This window comes from Gymnodraco acuticeps, unplaced genomic scaffold, assembly GCF_902827175.1.
Source record: "Gymnodraco acuticeps unplaced genomic scaffold, fGymAcu1.1, whole genome shotgun sequence".
NCBI classification, from domain to species: Eukaryota; Metazoa; Chordata; class Actinopteri; order Perciformes; family Bathydraconidae; genus Gymnodraco; species Gymnodraco acuticeps.
Window position 1 is genome coordinate 2,147,834 of NW_022990398.1, and position 19,406 is coordinate 2,167,239.

The 19,406-nt window shown below is 41.4% G+C and overlaps 1 protein-coding gene across 4 annotated transcripts; it reads left to right on the forward strand.

Annotated features, from left to right (window-relative positions):
• Positions 1–509: 509 nt before the first annotated feature.
• si:ch211-132b12.7 (uncharacterized protein LOC564531 homolog) lies at positions 510–6,603 on the forward strand. 4 transcript variants are annotated; one of them, XM_034224694.1, is made up of 4 exons: positions 510–738; positions 2,808–2,990; positions 3,577–3,752; positions 4,459–5,436. In XM_034224694.1, exons 2-4 carry the CDS (start codon positions 2,816–2,818, stop codon positions 5,434–5,436), a joined length of 1,329 nt encoding a protein of 442 aa, XP_034080585.1. In that variant the 5' UTR covers positions 510–738; positions 2,808–2,815. The 4 variants fall into 4 exon arrangements, with proteins under 4 accessions (XP_034080585.1, XP_034080588.1, XP_034080586.1 ...); XM_034224697.1 differs by lacking the exon at positions 510–738 and adding an exon at positions 857–940; XM_034224695.1 differs by lacking the exon at positions 510–738 and adding an exon at positions 941–1,110.
• The last annotated feature ends 12,803 nt before the right edge of the window (positions 6,604–19,406 follow it).

The following is a 19,406-nucleotide window of genomic DNA, read 5'->3' on the forward strand; positions in this document are numbered from 1 at the left end:
GCAATTCAAATTGAAGTGACTTTAACTTAAATCTATGTACCTGGGCCCATAATCTAATATATTTTAGCTTTAGCCCAAATATATATGCAGGACTGAACATGACCTAAGCATAAATGCAAGTAAACCAACATTTAGGAATACATCAAATATATGTTTTTTATGTTTTAATCTCAACATTTATTTATGCATGTAGGCCTATTTCGTATACATTTGTCAACCTCTTGTAGTGGTTCCTGTACTTATGTATTTCTTTCAACATGTCATTTTATTTATTCATTCTGATTTATTTGTATTTATTAGTTCCGATGTATTTATGTAATTTATTTAGTTTACATTCCACCATGATTATAAGGTCTTTATGGGAGTTTCTTTGATTTATTGCACACTTGCTCGCTGCTGCATGTACCCTGAACTGTGATTGGCTTAAGCGGTTGTCTCATTGACCAATGGGCGTTAAGCGATCATTTGTATTGTGTCTGGTAGGAGGTCCATCAGATTGTGGGTTTAAATTAGGTAACTTGAAACAAATCACCCCCCTCCGTGTTTTATTGTGTCATCGGCGGGGAACTTTTTAACTGTCTTGTGGCCGCATACAAGGTCGATTAACATTACACTTCGATATACCTATTTTCTTTACTCCTTGTTTACCATTTCGTGGCAAACGACATTGTCAAGCCAGCTAGAATTAGCCTGCCTGATTTCAAAACAAAAGCGGACACTTTTTGGATAAACGTTCAGGTATGTAGGCCTACAGACTGAGGATTTTATTTTATGGTATGAATTATGCAGAACATTGACACTTATTATACGAATTGTCTTCCTAATGAGTGCAATTCATTCAGAAGAAAAGGGGATATGCATTTTATTTTAAAAGCTAACTATTTAATGTGCCTTGTGTTCTGACTAACTTGACGGATATCTATCCTTAGTCCCTATCACTGTAAGTGTTATCTCACAGCATGTTTGACAAAGAGCGGAAACTGAATCGTTTCTATACTGTAACTCTTGCATAACATTTGAAACATGACAGTGCAGGTTAGCGATGCTCGGTACCCAGTCAGCGGGGAAAGCGACCAAATGTGGAAATGATTTAATATTTTACATTTGAAGGTACGTTTCCCACTGCAGACAGAACATGTAAAGCATGCTTTGAAAGGACTTATCTCTCCCTATCCGAGCTCCGACTCTTATAACTTTTTGTTTTGCACTCTTTAATGCCGCTTTATTCCGAGCAACCTCTTTATTTATTGTGTTTTTAAGAGAGAATTGGACACGAAGTTCGGTGTTACATAGTCTGTGGTGTTGCATAATAGGGGGAATGTAGAGGAAGGAGGAGGGGCGGGCGCTGTTTCAGCTCAGTGTTGCCTTCACTGCCTCCGAAAATACGAGAAGCACTGGTGACTGTACACAAATGGCCAGGAGAAAAAGTCTTATACCGCGGAAATGTCTAATGAAAATGCCTCATGCAGAGCTTTACATGTTGTTGCTGCAGTGTTGATTTGATAGCAGACCCACAATGTAACATTTAGTGGCTGCATTGTTGATTATTGTATCCTTACAGACAAAGGAAATCTGGTGTCATTCCGGGTCAACTATACAAGACCTGTGTTCTATCTGATCATTTCCCTAACTGACTTGTGCTTCTGTAATTTTAATTTGCACCATCAAATACATGATGATATCCAACTAATATCGAGGACACAGGAAGACACCAAAAGCGATTGATTTGGCTTGAACCATGTGTGGATGGGAGTATTAAGTCATGTTCTTTAAAACCCATAAACCCAAACTAATAGTGATCAACAAATCAGTTAAAACTGGTTATCTTTTAAATGTGTTGGTTTATTTTGAGGCCCCTCCTCCGATATTATTTTGTTTCTATTCTCAGGGCTTTTATTAAGGCCATAAGCAGAGATGCATGTAAATACACATAGCCTATGGATTTCATTTTGGTTGCTGAGCCTTTGAGATTGACAGACGTCATACACATGAGTGAGAGAAGAAATGGTTACGTTAAAGTTCAACTCCAGCCTGAACGAGCTCATGCATTCATATGAAAGCATGCATTTACTGTGCTCCAGGTCTCTGCCTTGTATTTTGTCAATGAATGCATTTGTTTCACTAAACGTTACAGGCTCTTTTCTCTGTTGACTCGAAAACAACACATGACCCTTGCATTCCATTGGTTCCATGTAAATACACCTGGGGATACATGTACACACAAGCATGAAAACAGGGGGCGGGGTGAGGTGTTTATTCATAAGGGTTCATTTGTGTTATGGTTTTTCCTCAAATGTTTCATGAACTTCCCACAGTCTCCAGTTACTTGTCACTTTTAAATTATAAGCTATTACCTTGAGTACTACACATATTGTGTTTCTGTGATTAGTTGTCTCAGTTACACCACCCAAAGGCATTTATTATCCCCTCATGAATCCACACAGGCACCTTCAGATTCATGAGGGGATCGAAGTTGACAAGGTAAAAAGCTGTTGTGCAATTGACTGCACAAACACCCAGCCAATTATTTTACAAATAAAGGGAAGTTGAGCAAGTGATTTGTAAGAAACTGTGATGCAAATAAAGTGAAAAAAGACAGCAACATTGTCTCACTTTGTAAATAATTAATAGCCAATGGAAATGTTAATTTGATGCCCACTATGCAATGCAGTAGGTGTCAAGCAGTGAACAACCTGGGCACGTCACCAGTCCACCACAGAGCTCTGTCTCATGAGAGGAAAATATATTTCTTTGTTTCTATCTTTAGCTTTGAGCCACGTAATAAATATCCTGTATTCTCTCATTAGGCTCCAGTATGCCGAAGGAAGCGCCTTGCTTGAGCGAGCACAATCCTTCTGCCTCATCCAGCAAGAATGCTAAAAATAAGAGCAACAGTTTGACTCTGATGGCAATGCGTGAAACTAAAGACGTAGACGACTCCAGTGGAACGGGCTCCCGCTGCAGCTCTGAGAAAGACTCTGGCTACTCTGGTGAGTAAATGTGATGAACAATTTGCAGAGTATCATAGTCTATTTCTTATAACACTGCCATGCATTTTAACAAGTCAGATTAGGTAGTGCTGAGAAGTTTAATGGTTCAAAAACATTAAAATACACAATGAATGTGCAGGAAATGTTCTTGGATTTAAAATGTAACCATGACTAGAAGGCAAATGTGCTGGTGAGCACATCCAAATCAGAGGAAGTGTGCAGGAATTTAAGTAATGTTTATTGTAATTCTGTAAATTTGAGGAGACATAAATGAATTGAAGAAAGTTAAAATATACTTAAATTAAGTCATTGTTTTTATTAAATGTGTTTTGTTTGAGGAAGTGGAGAATATGTAAGGATCACTATCATGATGTATTGTCCTTTGATTAGCGTAAGGAGCGGAATAAAATGAATATAAACGAAGCAATTACGCCCCTATTCTCTCCCCTGTTTGTTAACTAAAAGCATATGTTGAATACATTTTAATTAAAAAAATCCAACAACCAACAAATGTTTAACTATCTCTTGGAGCATGTTTTTATTCTTCATAAGTCAGCATATATTTCTTGTTCCATCTCTTCTACAGATGGCTCAGACTGGCAGCAGACAGATGTGGAGGACCAGCGTAGCGAGCAGGCCAACACTTCACAAACAGGTCAAACCAAAGACCTCCAGCAAGGGAATCCTGGGAATCCTATGCTGAAAACAGCAGGCCGCGAGCTCCAACCCATCTACATCATCAATAACATGGTGCTGAAAAAGGTAAGACAAGTGTACTAGGCACACACAGGGTGGGTAGACAGACCTGAAGGATGGAATGTGTGAAGGCTGTGCAACGAGAACATGTTTTAAATAATGTTGCAAATTCAAACTGCTAAATGTCAGAGCGACTCACTGTAAAAGTGTTTCATATCTGCCATAGTGACTTTTTCACTTTTCTGAAAGGGGACATGGAGGCTGTATTCATTATGCATATGCCAAGGAAAAAGTAGATACAAGGGAAGATTTATAATCCCCCTATCTTACAATTTGATCTAAAGCAAGATATCTCTTGAGTGCCCTCTACCTTACACTTGGCGAGTGTATTGCTAGGGAACCAATGCAGTGCAATGTCAAATGTAGAAATGCGACACATTTAATATTTATATTAATCAAGCATGTGGTCTGAAGCGAGCCAAGGCTGCAGCTCATTGCAGCAAGATACTGGATATACTAGAGTTACATCCAAATTCTTCTTCACTTCCTTGGAGTAATCGCGCAAAAGCAATTTTCTAAAACAGTGCTTGCAGGGGCCAAGCAATAGGCCCAGTCTGAAAAGGACACATGCTCAAAACGGCAAAGGCCTTTTTAAATAGCATTTCTGGAAACTGAAATTGTAACTTCGGAATAAACATAATGTAGACATACCCCTCTACCTTCAATATAGTTTTTAATGTATGTCTCGCATGGTTCTTCCTTGTCCCACCAGCCGGACATGATAGAAAAAAAAGTCCAGCTGTCCCGGAGAAATGGAAGCCGGGGAACAGGAAGTTCTGGTTCCGCCCATATGATCCATTCCCAGCATCCTAGATTATTGCCGGCCTCCCGCGAGCTCCACAAGCCTTTGTCCCGGAAGTCCCACATCATAGGGAAGAAAATAAATGACACTTACCTCCCCATTCTCAACTCCTACCCTCGCATTGCCCCACACCCCAGCAAGACACCGCCTGATAAATCTGTATCTAATGATGAATCACAGAATCTGAGTAAGAGGGTGTGCACAAATCACATGAATGAGGAAAAAACGTTGATCAGGAGTCTTCCTGAGCAGCATTTTCATGAGCAACCCAAAGAGGCAGTCCTAACCCATGGGCTGCCATGTCCCTCTTCAACCAGTGCATCCTCTTCCAGTCCAACTACTGTCTCCTCAAGCCAAGGCACCCCATCTGGGTCCACTTTGCACCATACGTCGTCCAACCTCACATCCAGAGGACCTCACCAAAACGGCACCATCAGTACCCGCCACCTCAGGTTCCTCAACACGGTACAAATCCTCCGACAGTCAGGTCTGCTGGACATTACGCTGCGCACCAAGGAGCTGCTTCGCCAGAGCAATGCCACGGAGCAGGACATTGCCCAGCTCCGCCAGCACACAGAGTTACTGTGCCGGGCGGCCAGCGACCCCCCACACAGCCTGAGCAGCACATGGGAACATCTGCATCGAGACATGGCCAAGTCCGGGAGCTACCCTAACCTTAAAACCCTTCAAAATGTACAAATCCCGTATCATATAGATTCCAGTCAACCAGTGAGTTTCTCCACAGGTGGCTCCTACGCTGCTGAGGGCTCATCTCGCCTTCACTCTGTGCCAGACCCAAACTCAGAAAAAGGCAGGGAGATCGAGGGTGATAGAAATGGTCTATCAGAAAATGTCACCTTTACACCTCCTGATAGTTCTACCGGTTAGAAATCTGCCATGCCTTTAAAAGAAGAGGGAGTACTCAGGGCTATTTTTGGATATTATGTGTAATTTGAATGGTTAATCCCCGGTTATTTAAACATAGTTTTAAAGGGATTGCACAAGATATCTCTGCACTCTGCAGGTCAATGGGAATCCAACAATGATTTAAGGTTCGTACTACATGTCGAAGAACAGGTTTTGTTACCGAACGTGCTTCAACAGAAATAAGTGTTTGACATCTTATCCCTTTTTATTTCACTCAAGTGCAACCCGAGGTACCACTTTATATAATCACTGACTTTATACACCCACACTGATGTTTGGATGATCTCTGCTTGTGAGACACTTAAAGAAAAATAAAATGTATTTCCCCTGGAGGCTGAGGAATTTGGCTTAGACACAGGCAATACAATATAAATCAGTTAACAGTGTGTTATTTAGAAAAGGATAACAATTTCGAAGGAAAAAAAGATTACAAAAAATACAGATTTCAGTATTCTGAGGCTCTGAGCCCCATTTCTTTTCCACACGGACGGCAAAAAAAGTCCGACATTATACGATTTAAAATAAAATCAATAATCGTGGCTTGATATTGAGTAATAACATGTTTTTATGGACCACACAACTTCCGGTCTTCTCAGACCTGACCGTATCCATTTGCGTCTCATATGCACGCAAAACTCGGACTCAGAACTCAATGGGAATAGTTGGCGTATGATAGGCACGCAAAATCTGACTTTAGCGTATCTATTGCACGCATTTTCCAATGTGTAAAGTTGTGTCATTTGTACGCAGACTGAAGAGAGTGGGTTGATATGACAGACATCACTGCAATCAATTTACATATTTCTCAAGTGGTTTTTACAGTGTGTTTTTCATAATTTTAAGGTATTTAAATAAAGAAATATGAAGAATATACTTTGTCAGTCAATGAATCATCTCTAATTCAGCCGACTATGGTAATATGGGTCTCCATTAGTTCATGTAACTTTTTCCATGGAAATTAAATAGTCTCCCGGGTTATGACGCGTATGTTAGAGACACGCATGTGCTTCACTGTCTCCTGAACACCTTGAAAATAGTTTCCAGTGAGCTCCATGGTTACAGAGAAAATGTTCTGTTCACTGTGATTAATCATTTTTAAATAAAGGATGCTTTTGTTATGACACAAAATCAGTGTGTTGTCATGGAAAGTAAAGAGTGTGTCCGTCGATGTCTTTAAAATATTTATACGATGACCTCTTGAAAAAAACGCTTTTTGCACATAAAACTGCCAGTTATTTAGGACATGCTGATAGAGTATGTGTGATTTTTTTGTATTAAAATCAGAAGAGAAGTGGATTGTGATGAACTTGCATAATTATAATTTTTTCAGCAAAGTGTATCTTTAGAAATTTGATTGTGTTAATGTTTAAAAACAGTTTGCTTAATAAGTATCTCATTAACACATATTTTATGTATGTGAAAAACAGTGTCTGTTATGTTTAATTCGGAATTACACCCTTACAGCACTGCTTTGACAACCATTTATAAACACTTTGATAACCATTTATAAACACTTTGATAACCATTCAACAACACTTTGATAACCTTTCAACTAGGGGTGCAACAACTAATCGATTAAAATCGACGACCAAATTAGTTGCCAACTAATTCAGCGGCACGGCGGCGTGCGTTGCCGCTTAGCGGTGTGCGTGTCTTGAGCTTGGGGAGTCAACGCGAGCAACGCGACCAACAACCAATCACATGAATGTCCCGCCCCGGACATACAAAGCAAAGCATTCATGCTACATCCATGCTGGCTAAATATACTGTCTATGCTTGCTAGCTGTCCATTCAAACGAAGTACACTGGCTATAAACTCCCCAAACAGGCGAAAACCTACCAGTTTCACCCACTGTCTCTGCCACCTCCCCCCATGCCTGGCTCCTCCGGTTTGTATCCCTGTATGTAAAGAGGGACTGGTCATATAGTACCGGGTGATTCCCTAACGCCACGATAATTTCCTCCTCCATTTTTTTGACATATGGGAAATAACTGCGGTCTGGCTCTCCCAACATACACGCGGTTTGATTGGCTAGCGCTTGTGCTGTCAGATTTGCATACGCGGGATTTGATTGGCTGACGCCTCCGTCGAGGTGGCAAAAGTAGAACATTGCTCTACTTTTGCAGCGAGCACCGCGAGAGAAGCTACGCTTTGCTCCCACAATGCAGTTCGGCGAATCGTGACGTCACCCCATTCAAAGTGAATGGGCAGAAGCGTTGAAGCGGCAACGCACGCCGCCGTGTGTAGGGGCCGTAAGGGTACCAGACGACAGTTCGTTACATTTTTTCATTTTTCAGAAGATTCGGTTTGTGTTCACACAGGCAAAACTCAAACGGACTATAAACTTTAAACACAAGTCATGTGCACGGAAATGCTGTTCAACCATTGGTCAGACATTAAGGGGGTAAACACGCAAATCCCGGCAATTTCTACCAGAGCTTCCGCAATGGAGCATCGGCACTTTGGGCAGGTTATTCTCATGCTGCTGTTAATCTGGAGATCAACGGACACTAGCGGCCCGCGCATATGATTATATAATCAGACAACGTCCGTTAAAAAACATTATAAACACATACAGTGGGGCAAAAAAGTATTTAGTCAGCCACCAATTGTGCAAGTTCTCCCACTTAAAAAGATGAGAGAGGCCTGTAATTTTCATCCTAGGTATACCTCAACTATGAGAGACAAAATGAGAAAAAAAATCCAGAAAATCACATTGTCTGATTTTTAAAGAATTTATTTGCAAATTATGGTGGAAAATAAGTATTTGATAAATAACAAAAGTTCATCTCAATACTATACCCTTTGTTGGCAATGACAGAGGTCAAACGTTTTCTGTAAGTCTTCACAAGATTTTCACACACTGTTGCATTTTGGCCCATTCCTCCATGCAGATCTCCTCTAGAGCAGTGATGTTTTGGGGCTGTCGCTGGGCAACACAGACTTTCAACTCCCTCCAAAGATTTTCTATGGGGTTGAGATCTGGAGACTGGCTAGGCCACTCCAGGACCTTGAAATGCTTCTTACAAAGCCACTCCTTCGTTGCCCGGGCGGTGTGTTTGGGATCATTGTCATGCTGAAAGACTCAGCCACGTTTCATCTTCAATGCCCTTGCTGATGGAAGGAGGTTGTCACTCAAAATCTCACGATACATGGCCCCATTCATTCTTTCCTTTACACGGATCAGTCGTCCTGGTCCCTTTGCAGAAAAACAGCCCCAAAGCATGATGTTTCCACCCCCATGTTTCACAGTAGGTATGGTGTTCTTTGGATGCAACTCAGCATTCTTTCTCCTCCAAACACGTCTAGTTGAGTTTTTACCAAAAAGTTCTTTTTTGGTTTCATCTGACCATATGACATTCTCCCAATCCTCTTCTGGATCATCTAAATGCTCTCTAGCAAACTTCAGACGGGCCTGGACATGTACTGGCTTAAGCAGGGGGACACGTCTGGCACTGCAGGATTTAAGTCCCTGGCGGCGTAGTGTGTTACTGATGGTAGCCTTTGTTACTTTGATCCCAGCTCTATGCAGGTCATTGACTAGGTCCCCCGTGTGGTTCTGGGAATTTTGCTCACCGTTCTTGTGATCATTTTGACCCCACGGGGTGAGATCTTGCGTGGAGCCCCAGATCGAGGGAGATTATCAGTGGTCTTGTATGTCTTCCATTTTCTAATAATTGCTCCCACAGTTGATTTCTTCACACCAAGCTGCTTACCTATTGCAGATTCAGTCTTCCCAGCCTGGTGCAGGTCTATAATTTTGTTTCTGGTGTCCTTTGACAGCTCTTTGGTCTTGGCCATAGTGGAGTTTGGAGTGTGACTGTGGAGGTTGTCTTTTATACTGATAACAAGTTCAAACAGGTGCCATTAATACAGTTAACAAGTGGAAGACAGAGGAGGCTCTTAAAGAAGAAGTTACAGGTCTGTGAGAGCCAGAAATCTTGTTTGTTTGTAGGTGACCAAATACTTATTTTACCGAGGAATTTACCAATTAATTCATTAAAAATCCTACAATGTGATTTCCTGGATTCTTTCCCCCCATTCTGTCTCTCATAGTTGAAGTGTACCTAGGATGAAAATTACAGGCCTCTCATCTTTTTAAGTGGGAGAACTTGCACAATTGGTGGCTGACTAAATACTTTTTTGCCCCACTGTATAATGAGAGACGTTCTGCAGTAAGGAGGGGCGTTTCACCGACGACAGGTGTTCTTACTTTTATGTAGCTGACGGAGAATTTTTACTTTACACGACACTCTTCAACACTTCATTCTGCTTCACTCTGTAACTAAACAACCGCGGATGTCTTGAAAGACTCTTTTGCTAAAGATTTTGAAGACATTCGCGTTCTTGTGACACTACGCTTTCTATGTTTTGGTGCGGACTGCGTTCACACTAGCAATGAACCGCTCCAGAGTTCCCAAGCAAGCGCTCCGAGACCATCTATTTTAGCGGACCAGAGTCCGGTTGTTTAGTTCACTTAAGAGGTCTCGGATTGTGTTCACACCGACCCAAATGAACCGCACCAAGCGGCTAAACGCACCAGGGTTCGATTCAACCGGACTATACAAGGCAGGTGTGAACGCACCCTAAGACTGAATATCATGTTCTATTTGCAATTAAAGATTGATAATTGTGTGTATTGGGTTATTGAGAAGAGACTAGAGAGTGCTGGACATTTTTTTGGGAGGAGAGGGCCTTTTATCAGTTATTAAAGTTGAAAAGCAATGATTAAAATACATCCATTCCGGGCTTTGAACCAGCTGCGCGGAGGGCATCGCCGCATTCGGGGCGCCGGCTCTACCCACTGGGCTATCTATTCCTTGAAATGTTTTTATATTACTGATAATTGTCTTTTTGTTCACAACTTCTCCACATTTCGAAGTGTTTCCCGAGCCAGAACGACCTATCTTTCTTCCTGGCTTGCTCTATAATGATATTACAATTCAAATGCAATACCAACAACAACTCAACAAAAACTACGACAACAACCCACACATTGCGCATTGTTTAGAGCGCTCATAAAGTGTTGAAGCGCTCAAATTTGAAACTGTTTCAACCTGTCACCTGTCAGAATCGAGACGAGGCAGTGCATTGAATCGCGTGAATGGACCGTGCGTGAACCAGTAGTGATTCATTCAGGAAATGAAGGAGTTGCTGCTTCGGACGTCACATGTCACGTGATTTTAAGCAGTCGCTGCTTCGGAGGTCATATGTCACGTGATTTGAAGCAAGCTTCGAAGCACTGCTTCTATGGAATAGGAAGTCCAGGTCTCCGTTCGAAGCTTCAGTGTCAAACTGCCATCACTATCGTCCACCCTCTGCTGTTTTTGGTGTTGCCGAATAAAGTGCAGAGATTATTGGAAACTTTGAGCGTCTCTCCTGGTTTTTCTGTTGTGGCCAACGGGCCGGTCATAACACTACAAAAACATTATATCGCAGTCTTAGTGTCGCCAATTCGTTTCTAATATGCAAAAAGACAAATATATGCGTCTATGGTGTATTTTCGATCTTTCCAATCGAGACGAGGGTTGCGGTCGGATAGTTTAAAAATCAGCTCCTAAGTTCTAACCCTATCTCCTATTCCTTGACCTCTGAGTGAAACGTCACAGGGTTAAGGGATAGTGGATAGGAGAATTCAAAAGGACTTAGGAGAAGAGACTGCGGGGTTGCGTTCCGATAATCCAAAAATTAGCTCCTAAATTCTAACCCTATCTCCTATTCCTTGACCTCTGAGTGAAACGTCACGGGGTTAAGGGATAGTGGATAGGAGAATTCAAAAAGGATTTAGGAGAAGAGACTGCGGTGCTTAGAGAATCCGAATGCACTTTCACTATCCGACGTGTTTATGATGCGCCAGCGGACGTCATGAATGTGCGTCTGCTGCTGTGGGGAAACTACAGTTTCTATACAGCGGACTACAACATGGATGTTCAATAAGAACGAGGGACTACTGTAAACTCATCTAGAGACTCTGCACCGTGCTCTGATGCTGTTGTTTTATGCTTTATGAACGGGGACAACAGAGAAACATATTCTTCATGACCAAAGTTGGAATTGAAATAAAAAAGGAAAGTGAAACTTATGCTCGTCACCCTCTCCCTCCGGTCCACATTTATACAAATGATCCCAATCCGTATGATTGTATGAAAAGATCTTAAAATCAATACAAATGTATTTATTATAAACGTTAGTCCTTAACATCTATCACTGTGTATATCACCATTCAAACATCTTTTAAAAGTTGAACATCCCCACACAGCTCAGTGAAATGTTGACTTTATTTGATCATTTCAGTAAAAACTAACGTTCATATTTCTCTTTTTGATTATAATACTGATGAACGTTCAAAACAAAGCACTTTGGCAACTTACCACATACGTTTTAAAATGCGTAATAAGCACCGTAACTTTCATGATATAATTTCTCCCATTATCGTTTGTGTCCGTGAACGGCCGACTGTTGAGTGACGGCAAATGCTGCGGCTGCAATGCATTGTGGGGCAGCATTTTCTCCTCTCCTTTCGGTTAGGGAGGTCCAGTGGTTCCTAAGCTAAAGGAGGTTATAAAGGAAGTTTGAAACCTCCTTTCATTTGGAGAATTGGAACGGCACGTATCATGGCTGCCAGTGACATACTTCCGGGTCATTTCACTTGGTTAGGAAGGTTCCTAAGCTAAATGGACTATTGGAATGGGCCCCGGTACTTTAGAGAATCCGAATGCACTTTCACTATCCGACGTGTTTATGATGCGCCAGCGGACGTCATTTTGTGCGTCTGCTGCTGTGGGGAAACTATGGAAACTAGTTTTCTATACAGCGGACTACAACATGGATGTTTAATAAGAACGACGGACTCATCTAGAGACTCTGCACCGTGCTCTGATGCTGTTGTTTTATGCTTTATGAACGTGGACAACAGAGAAACATATTCTTCATGACCAAAGTTGGAATTGAAATAAAAAATTAAAGTGAAACTTATGCTCGTCACCCTCTCCCTCCGGTCCACATGAATACAAATGATCCCAATACGTATGATTGTATGAAAATATCTTAAAATCAATACAAATGTAAACGTTAGTCCTTAACACCTATCACTGTGTACATCACCATTCAAACATCTTTTAAAAGTTGAACAAACCCCACACAGCTCAGTGAAATGTTGACTTTATTTGATCATTTCAGTAAAAACTAACGTTCATATTTCTCTTTTTGATTATAATACTGATGAACGTTCAAAACAAAGCACTTTGGCAACTTACCACATAGCCTACGTTTTAAAATGCTTAATAAGCACCGTAACTTTCATGATATAATTTCTCCGTCATAATCGTTTGTTTCCGTGAACGGCCGACTGTTGTGTGACGCAAATGCTGCGGCTGCAAGGCATTGTGGGGCAGCATTTTCTCCTCTCCTTTCGGTTAGGGTGGTCCAATGCCATATAGACTGAGAGTTACGTCATCTTTTCTCGAACGGTACTTATCATGGCTGTCACTGAGGGACTTCCGGGCAAGCCCCCAGGAAGTGCGCCGGACTCAGATGAAAATATTCGTGCTGGCCAAACGGCTGTACTACACTTCCGTTTGGTTGCCAGGCCCGGAAACACTTTTTCCCATTGACTTACATGGGGAAAGAGTGGTCTGTAAATCGTTGAATAATTTTTTTTAAACTAAATAAACTACCCAGTATGAACACTTGTATAGCCCTTATTAAAAACATTCGTTCCTCAAGTTGTAATAATGTGCTAATAATGTTATTCTGAGAGTTATTTCCCTCTGCATTATGAACGCGCATCTAACCCACGGGACCGCGCCGCCCGGCACGTTCATGTCAGAGCCCTAGGGAGATAAGAGTTACGACACTCTTTGATGTCGCCGCCAGCCGGTCACGTGGTTTATGTATGCCGGCATAGTTCAAAACGCACTTCCGTTGCAATGCTTCTCTATGGCAAAAACTGGTCAAAATAGTCATAGATTAAACCAACGCTGTTATTTTTTAAAGATTGCTTTCATATTTACATGATGTGGTTACACTTTGTATGGATTGGCACTATTTATAAGTTTCGTTATTTAACGATATTTTGAGGGGAAAGTGTGGTAGCACAAGCAGGCTATGTTGCTGTCACTGCCAGGGCAGTCACGTCCGTAGTATAGTTGCGCTGCGCTGTCATGTTCTTCTATGGGACAGACAGACAGCAGCGATTGCGTTATTGAATGGTAAATATATATATAAAAAAACACACACACCCAAGTACTTTTTCAGCTGTAATTGCATTATTGCATACTTTTTATTGACAGTTTTGCATTTGGAGAGGCAGGGTGACAACGGAAAGCTTGGTAGCCTATTACTTAGATACGTTTTACATTTTTGGAGGGAAACGCTTGTGTTCATGTTAGCATGGGTAGCATGATCATGTTAAGACTATGAATATCATTTTACCACAACAGTGGATGAACAATTGATATATGTGTTTGAACAAGAACAACAGGAAGAACAAAGTAAAAGGGACGAACAAATGTGTGAACAAGTATTAAGAACAGTGTATGGAAAAAGTGATGTGTGTTAGAACAACACAAAGTAAAATGAATGAGAAGGAGAACAAAGAGGAAGATTAATTCAGCCAAAAAACACAATTTTGATTAATCTAAAGTGTAAAACAATCTTCAACACAGACCAAATTAGTGCCCTTGGACAACAAAACATATGGTGGGGCAAAGAAACGATACATTAAATTGAGAGAGTGGGAGACTAAAAATGATTACTATGATAAATATTCAAACTATTTACAGAAGCTCCTGTTGAACCAGCAACAAAAACAGGTTTGTCAACAATAACGAGGCCACTTTGCCAGGGGGAGGTGATCCAGCGACGAGACAATAAAGCAATTCATATTGCTTTTTCTGAATAAAAAAAAAATGAGTGAGGGACTGCAATATAAGAGGGAAATAAAGAGAAACTTTAAAACTGTTCAATTGTTATGATGTGTAAAGACTGATAGTGTTCTATAATCATCTGAAACTGTTAAGTCATGATGTGAAACGGTTAACAAAGAAAAAGGGAAACTCAAGCTGCTACTACACTTTATTTTATTTATCTAAAATTAAGCACTTTAAGATGCACATATCTTCAAAAGCTATTTTATTTATTTTCTCTATTTTATTTTAAATGCAGCCCGAGAGGAACATTACACATATCCACAGTATTTACTGTATATCTGTATAGTTCAATGTTCATTGACAATAAATATTGTTGTTTTTGAATGGTACTTTCTTTATTTGATTGGCAGTCAGTTGTTGATTACATGCAGACGTTGATAAAGCTACAGGTCACTTCAATATATATCACACTAATTCATGAAGCAACTTAGACATTTTGATGTTCCGAACCTTTGCATGGGGAGATTTTCTCTAACTGGACCTCGTTTAATTTTAGTTGAATACCCCTGCCCTATACGATCATTTTCTGATAATGAGGAGGCAATAGCCTCGCCTCTCCCCACCTCTGCTGCTCACCCCCGCGTCAAAGTAAACTGCACACTGAATTCAGATTATTTATCTTTGATTGATTGATTGATTGAAAAGTTTATTAACAGCTTGTATATTGGGTACAGTACAGTACAGCTCAAAACATACAATTGTTAAGGGGATGCAGACCAGAAAAAGACTTTCGTCTTGTTTACATCAGGGTCCCCTATTTCCAATTCATCATATCATTTAAGACATATAAGACATATTTGACATACAGATGGCTTATTTACAATTTACATACCGGTGTTTTTTTACATACAGATTGCTTATTTACAATTTTCATTTTAGATTTCGTTCTAATACATCCTAACCGGACATTTAAGACATACCAAGTCTACAGATATACAGTTAGTAACAGAGTCTAAAATGCGAGTATATACATAGATGGGGGGGGAAGCTGTCCATTGAACGACAGGTTGAGATTTGTACCATTACCGGGGCCAGTTTTGCGATGCTCTCCCCCGAAGGTGCTCTTTAAGAGAGGTTTTGAAGGTAAGTATAGTTTTACTTTCCTTTACAGTTGTGGGAAGAGCGTTCCACCTTGATGTGGCATAATTGCGAAACGTGTATTCCCCCTTTTTTGTGCCAAATCTGGGTTTCACATGATTTGTGGAGCTCCCTCTGGTGTTATGATCATGGTATTCCTTGACCTTTGGGAATAATTTTGACATGTACATGGGTACCATAGAGGTGTAGTGGATCTTGTAGACCAGGCCCATTGCAAGTAGCTGTACTCTGTCGTCTACTCTAAGCCATCCTAGGTTGTCAAAGTGGGCAGAGGTGAGGTGGGTTCTAGATGAAAGGTCAAGCAGTAGTCTGACCAGTTTATTTTGCGATGTTTGAAGTTTTATTTTTAGCGCCTTGGAGGTGCTATGGTACCATGACGTGCAAGCATAGTCATAGTACCCTTGAATGAGTGCTCCTGCCAGAGTTTTCAGGGTGTTTTTGTTTACCAGAGAGGAGATCCGGTATAGGAATCTTTCTCTCGATATGGACCTAAACGCGAGTGAAGTCTAATCTGACAGGACGGAGACACCTCTCAAACTACCTAAACTAGTTATAAATATGTTTATTTTTACTGTCGGCCGGGTCACTCATTACTGGATCAGCTGCTGCATGAAACAGACACTGATGCTGTCCGAAGAGAGGGAGGAAAAAGAGAGGCTCCATGTATTTTATTATTATATTATATAGATTCGTTATTCATTTATTTTAAAGCTCAATAAATAACAAAGAATACCTTTGACCGGCACTTTTATAATTTTGTCCAGAAGATTTAAACTTTAATACACATTGACTGGCGAAAAACTCTACCCGGTTCCCTCGGCCCCCACCGCGGAGAATAAACAGAAGGGCAACCATGACAACCATGGTTCTTCGCTGCTTTTGTGGAGGAAGTTACAGCGCCACGTACAGGTTCCTGCATATGTAGCTTCTCCAGCGGTTGGAGCTAAACGGAGCTGTCTTGTACGGTGGCCCTGAAGTGCAAGACACCACAGCATTTCACAAAACACAACAGCATTTCACAAAACGCCGCAGCATTTCACAAAACGCCGCAGCATTTCACAAAACGCCGCAGTATTTCACAAAACGCCGCAGCATTTCACAAAACGCCGCAGCATTTCACAAAACGCCGCAGCATTTCAGAAAACGCCACAGCATTTCAGAAAACGCCACAGCATTTCATAAAACGCCACAGCCTTTCAGAAAACACCACAGCATTTCAGAAAACACCACAGCATTTCACATTGGACGGAAAGGGTATTCCTTAGGGAGAACACTTCTTGTTTGTGATTGGACAGAGCCAGCCAGAGAAGCACTGCTGTGATTGGTTGTGTTTGCTGCCAGTCAAGAAATAACGCTTCGTGATTGGCCCAACACATCAGCCGTTAGCTCCTCATATCTGTTCAGAAACTGGACAAAAGTTAAACATATACAAAACACAGACTGTCTATGTCATGGCGAATACAGTTGCTGCTTTATTTATGTCTGTATGAGGTTGTTATGAGTGTGGACGGAGCAGCTACAGGTTAGTTTAGGCTGATCGATCCGATTCCGATAGGATTTACATGGAGATACGGCCCGCCCCCTCTCCAGCGTCTTGTTTGAATGACAGGAGTAAACACAGAATTAATGCTTTATTAATTCATGGTTTTTAAGGGGCTTATCTCCATGTAAATACTATGGTAGACCACCCAATATTCGCATCGCTCTAATCGCTCGAGTTTCACCGCGGCTGTCAGCTGTGTTTGCTCCTGTCATTCGAACAAGAGGCGCTGGAGAGGGGGCGGGGCGTATCTCCATGTAAATTCTATGGGAGATACCAACTACAACAAAATGAACATATTTGACCGTGATTTAATTGTAATACACGTTTCAAAGTGATGCCGAAGTAACTACATACTGATAACGGTTAGTAAAAACCATGAATTAACGCTTTGACAAGTCTGCAGACAAGACGGCAGGCGAAAAGCTTTTAAAATGCGTGTTTTCTGAATGGAATCGGATCCATCAGGCTAAACTAACCTGTAGGAGCCAAAACGTTGATTTATTATTTTGATTATTTAATCATTTAATGTATGTAATGGAGTATAATTGATTGGTGTCAGGTGATCGTGATCCGCAGCCACGGCTGGGCGGAGCGGCTGATTGGTGATGCGATTGCCTCAGCTGGTTAAAAGAGTCCTGCTGATTATACTCTGGGTTCTAGTTTGGTTGTGAAGCCACACGATTTTGTGACCGCTGCATTGCACTGCAGAGAAGAGAAGATTTGTTTATTTAAATGACGAACACTGTTTCAACCTCGTCTGGTAAGATACCTTCATGTGTGTGTTTTAAAGAAGAGAACGACCAGTGTGGAAATGGAAACGATAACATGGAAATAAATGTACCAAAAACAAACATATCTCTGAGTGATGTGTGAGCGCGTCGGCCAGGCGCTAAAACCAAAGAACAGAAAAGAGCTTAAGAAAGGTGGAAAGAAGGCTCTTTTATAACCTGTTGCTGCTCCGTCCACACTCTCAACAATGTCATACAGACATAAATAAAGCAGCGACTGTATTCACCATGACACAGACAGTCTGTGGTTTGTACATGTTTAACTTTTGTCCAGTTTCTGAACAGATATGAGGAGCTGTGAGCTCTGAGTGTGTGCCAACGGCTGATGTGTTGGGACATATTTCGCTGTCGGGTGTTGACTAATCACGAAGCGTCATTTCTTGACTGGCAGCAAAAACAACCAATCACAGCAGTGCTTCTCTGGCTGGCTCTGTCCAATCACAAACAAGAACTGTTCTCCCTAAAGGAATACCCTTTCCGTCCAATGTGAAATGCTGTGGCGTTTTGTGAAATACTGTGGCGTTTTGTGAAATGCTGTGGCGTTTTCTGAAATGCTGTGGCGTTTTCTGAAATGCTGTGGTGTTTTGTGAAATGCTGTAGCGTTTTGTGAAATGCTGTAGTGTTTTCTGAAATGCTGTGGTGTCTTGCACTTCAGGGCCACCGTAGTCTTGTGTGGACAGACACTATCCGGTGAATATTGCGTGTGGACGGAAGCTTTTTTGCGTTTGCGTTAATCCTATGCGTTTAGCCGTTTTCGTCCTCGTGTGGCCGGGGCCTAAGCTAAATGGACTATTCGACTTCAGCCCCGATCTCTCTCTCCCCCATCTGTGTGCGAGGGGGCGGGGCAGTTTACACACACGCGGCTAGGTACTAAGCTACATGCAGCAACACACGGCCGGTGTTGCAGTATAACTTGAGTCATGAGAACTGGCGACATTCTATTATTTTCGTCATAGGAATCCGGGGCGTGTACATTGAGGACCCATTGTTGACTTACCATGTCGATCGCCTCGTTTGTCGTTTACGTTCATCTTTTGCTATATCTGCCTTCATAAGATCACTTGATGCACATTCAGTACTCGTATGTGAGGTTGTGGGTGAGAGGTGGATATTGTGACGCTTACAGGGAGGTATCGAACATTACAAAGTAGGTGACTGTGTGGCTGCCTGTTCAAAATATTGCAAACTTGAATAAATCATTTAAATTATATATTTGTGTCCGACTTTCATTTGTACATCGTTCTTAATGTGATGTATAGTAGCTCTGATAGCTGTCCATACCTTCAGACAGCCTAAAAGTAAAACACAAGTTGTTTATTCACAGCCCGAACGCTCATCGAGATGACTGGATCACTCATGACAAGTTGTGATCAGCTCCGATTAAATTGTGATATCAATTCTGTACCTATTCTCCAGGGAGCACGTTTTTTTAATGAAATACCTGTATCCCTCTCATCACAACAAGACTACACTATGCAGGAAAAACAATTACATAGGCTACATGAAAATAACCTTGATGCATGGGAATGAAACACACAAACTATCTTCCGTGGCTATACTGATATGTCACA